The sequence below is a fragment of the Ascaphus truei genome, chromosome 7 (assembly GCF_040206685.1).
Source record: "Ascaphus truei isolate aAscTru1 chromosome 7, aAscTru1.hap1, whole genome shotgun sequence".
NCBI lineage: Eukaryota > Metazoa > Chordata > Amphibia > Anura > Ascaphidae > Ascaphus > Ascaphus truei.
Genome location: NC_134489.1, coordinates 21,359,096 through 21,363,530, shown reverse-complemented (window position 1 = coordinate 21,363,530; position 4,435 = coordinate 21,359,096). Strand labels below are relative to the sequence as shown.

The 4,435-nt window shown below is 37.2% G+C and overlaps 1 protein-coding gene across 1 annotated transcript; it reads left to right on the top strand.

The window, feature by feature from the left end:
- The first annotated feature begins 589 nt into the window (after window positions 1–589).
- Window positions 590–2,186, top strand: LOC142499916 (uncharacterized). The gene is made up of 2 exons (XM_075609970.1): window positions 590–754; window positions 1,120–2,186. The coding sequence occupies exons 1-2, from the start codon at window positions 658–660 to the stop codon at window positions 2,184–2,186; spliced, it is 1,164 nt and encodes a 387-aa protein (XP_075466085.1). The 5' UTR covers window positions 590–657.
- Window positions 2,187–4,435: the final 2,249 nt, after the last annotated feature.

The following is a 4,435-nucleotide window of genomic DNA, read 5'->3' as shown; positions in this document are numbered from 1 at the left end:
ATTTTCACCTGTTTCAAGTAATTGAAAGGTGTGGCTGATTAGGCTTTTTGGGGAAGGGAATACCGTTCTTACAACCTGACTAGCACAACTGAAGTTAATCACACTCATTTGAAAGCTTCACTTTAGCTACTAAATGCCCCAACAACTCATTACTTATCAAAGCGTACCTCACACATTAGTTCACTCATATCTATAGTTGAACTACTACTATCAACGACACATTATCACACACTGCATGTGTTGTCTTGTTGAGTCACAGCCACATTCAGGTGTGCCACATCTTATATTAATGTACCACACATATCCTCTACCAAAAACAACACTTTTTGCAATATGACCACCTTCATGATAACCATTGTGAATGGTCATCTCATGATAGTTATGTACATTATGATACTGATATCACTACACAACATATGATTTTTATGTTCAAATTTTATCTATTTATCCTCACGCATTACTGCAGAAACATAGTATGTTTTATGTTAGGGAACTCAAAAGTTCTAAGTACACAGGCATGTACATTGTTATTACAACTATTTATGTTCACTTTCACACACACATTTTGGGTTAAGGAACTGATGCTGTTACGTACTCATAAATACAGAACATACAATAACTGTTTGTTCAATATTTACACATGTAAATGTAAAACTTATGTTATTGTTATATATAGTTGCCCCTGAAGGACATGTGTCACCTGAGAGGGAACAAGTGTCTTCACCTGGGTCAGCCAGCTCAACACACCTAGAAGGTGAGTGTATCAGTTGGTGGCCATATAATATGTGCTCTTCTATATGTTATGTTGTCATGTTCATTAATTGTTTTGCACATGTTCTTTAAATACGATTACTTAGTGTATGTGAAAATGAAGTGTAAGGCAACATGTATTGTGTTAGTGATGTTAACTATCATGTAGGAGTTGTGAGTTTACAGCAAGTTTTCATTCACTCATATTTCATACTGAGTCCAAACATTATTCTTAAGTCAAGGTAGTTTTTAATGTGAGGTTATAAAACGTATGGAAACATGTTAGTTGTTTCTTTTGACACAGTAGAATTACATAGTAACACAGCAGAGATTAACATGCCATTTAATAATGTGTACATTTATTTGTAGAACATGATGAAGAGGATTATGATGATGATGATGATGATGATGATGATGCCGCCGCCGCCGCCATAGACACACAAATACAAGCAAGTGACCATGAAGAGGTTCCAATTGAAACTGTTTTACCGCCAAAACGTCCAGCAAATACCACATATGATGCAATTGTAGCTTCTGAGGGAAAAATTGTGGAAGCAGAAAATCGTCGCCATTCTGACCTGATGACAGTGCTGGAAAGGATGATTGCACTGCAGGAAGAAACAGTTTCACAATTGGCACATCTCCACAGAGTCTTCATTGAAGTGCCTAAACAGTTGCAAAAAATCAACACCTCATTCGAAGCATTAGTTGTTCAGCAAACACAAGCTAATTACTGGAGAATGACTAATGTACCACAATTCAACACCTCACAGGCAGGATCTGTTCATGCAGGTCAGTTTTCACCACATGCTTCTGATATTCATTCACCAGGCCCAAATGTTACCGGTCAAGTAGCAGACATTGCTGTGCAGGTTCCTGATGACATCCTACCGCTGCCATCTGTACAAATTCAGCAGCAGACACCTACAAAGGAGGCGACAAAAACAAAACAAGACACACATGAAACAGACCAACCATCACTTGTGCAGTGTATATCAACTTGCTCACATGTATCAGTGGGCACAAGCCCTGTCCGTGAACAGTCACTACCCAAAAGCCCTGTAGGTGAGTCACTGCCCAAAAGCCCTGTAGGTGAATCGCTGCCCAAAAGCCCTGTAGGTGAATCGCTGCCCAAAAGCCCTGTAGGTGAATCACTGCCCAAAAGCCCTGTAGGTGAGTCACTGGCCACAAGCCCTGTAGGTGAACAGTCACTACCCAAAAGCCCTGTAGGTGAGTCACTGCCCAAAAGCCCTGTAGGTGAATCACTGCCCAAAAGCCCTGTAGGTGAGTCACTGGCCACAAGCCCTGCCCGTGAAGTGCCAGAGGCCACTCAAAGTGGCTCTGTTGTGCCTAAAGTTGGTGGCAAAAGAAAAAGGAAAATTCAAGAGACAACAAGCAGGCCTGTTACTCGCTCGCAAAAGGAACAAAATAAATAAATGTTATAATTCACAAAATATGTCTTTGGCCTTGTTTTGTTGACTTCAGATTATCTAATTACTATTGTATGTATGCTGAAGACTGTGTTGTTTCCAAACTTTCAAGTATGTTCTTGTACACGTGAAGTTTTGGAAATGTTAACACTCCTAATTAATGAATAGTGTTATAAATATTTATGTTTTAATCGTCTGTTCAGTAATGGTCCACCAGGAGCCAGTTGCTAAGTTTAGAGAAGCTGCCATTGACTTTGCAGCAAAACATTGCATTTGGGTGTGTTAATTGATGTAATCATTGCATGTGCATATTATTTTCATGCAATTATAAAAGCACCTATTTAACTGCAAACATCTTTCTTGTACGTGTACAGCAGGATTTTGTGTTAAATATTACTTACCTTTGGTGGCCATTGTAATGTTGTCCTTTAATCATTTATGTGTTCTTGTTTCAAGAACATCTCTGAATTTATACTAAAATATATGTAGTATGTATTGATATATGCACACACACACACACAGACACACACTGTGTGTGTGTGTGTGTGTGTGTGTGTGTATATATAGTACTATCTAAACTGGTATAGATGTATTTACAAAAAACATACACTTCATGCTTCCTTGTGAAAACACACTATTTTAATAATACAGGCCTAATGTTTGACAACTATACTAAGTGTGAGCCTCTAACATTATTGGGTGCAAACAAATGTTTATTACTTAATTCACTCATGTTTATCACCATTTAAATAGGTTTCATACAAGGCCTACTTACTGCCATTAATATGTTGTGTGTACTCCTGCAATATAAAAAAAAAAATTTTTTTTTTTATATATATATATATATATATACATATATATATATATATACATATATATATATATATATACACACACACACACACACACACACACACACACACTATACATATAGTACAATATACACTTTATATATATATATATTTTGTTTTATGAGAGAGATATATTTATATATATATAGATACACACGTATTTAAACTCATGCAGACAGGTAGTTAACCAGAATTTCAAATACACACAGAAATGTATGTGGGAAAAAAACATTTCATTTTGCAGGTGTGTGTATTTACTGATATGGCTGTCTAAGCACTATTTTCACACAGTGCTCTTTGTTATTTTTCTAGAAAACTCAATGTTACTGAAATAAAAGTGTAGGAATGTTTTCACAAACGAGATAAAAAAATGATACATGTTTTTCCCACATTCGCCTATCACTAACCACTAAAGTTAAACCAATTAAAAGGACACATCCAATTGGCGTTTGAAATAAGGAGTAAAAGTAGTTACTTTTGTTGACCTTGAAAACGAAATACAGGAATTTGTTAGCCATTGAGCAGAATCATTTTGATGAGCAAAGAACACAGAACTGCACACATCTTTTGTGCTACTCTGACATGGCTGATGAATTCGTTAACCATATGAATCCCCTCTTAGGTTATAAGTACATGGTTTCAGAAGCAATTTTGAACAGTCGCGGACACAAAGCAAGCACACGCCAAATCTATGATTTGATTCGAGCTAAATATCCTTATTACCAAGACCGTAGGCATGCGCGGAATTTTAATTCCTCAATAAGATTCACTTTATCAACTAATGACTTTTTTGAACGTGTGCAGGATAAGCTAGAACACACCTATGGTTTCTGGAAGATTGCAAAGGAAAAGCATTTTACCCTGAAAGAGGGCACATATATTGTTGTGAAAGGCATATTTATTCCTAATGCCAATAGCAATGGATCCGCTACTACTGTTCCGTGTGAATCGATACCTGCTGCAATATCTGCACCCTCCATTCCTGAAACCCACATTGTACAACAACAAAAGTACTATGATTATGTACCAAGCCTTTCAGCTGAAAATGCATTGGAATGGGAACCCGAAGAAATGAACCTACCTCCCAACCAATTGTTTGAAGAAAGCAGTGGCGATTCCTATGAGCGCTTCATGGAGGAGATGTGTGTCATACTGGATTCAGCGGGTGGGTCAAGCGTGGATGAAAATGCCTTGCATTTCTGGAGCGAGCAGTTGCAGCCAGACGAAGAGTTAATTCTAGAAGAATGGTAAATATAACAACCGTTATGCGTTGACTGTGCGTTTAAATGTTTTTTTTTGTTTTTTTTTTAACCACCATTTTCCCTTTCAATGCGTGGATACAGCGTAACATTGCAGACTGCATAACATGTAGCGATCACAAAGAAATTGTTGCCGAATACAATA

Bases quoted from the DNA above. Each gene is read 5' to 3' on its own strand.
- LOC142499916 (XM_075609970.1), top strand. From the start codon at position 658: ATGTTATTGTTATATATAGTTGCCCCTGAAGGACATGTGTCACCTGAG. The intron at 755-1,119 runs GTGAGTGTATCA...ATTTATTTGTAG, and splicing joins CAGCTCAACACACCTAGAAG to AACATGATGAAGAGGATTAT.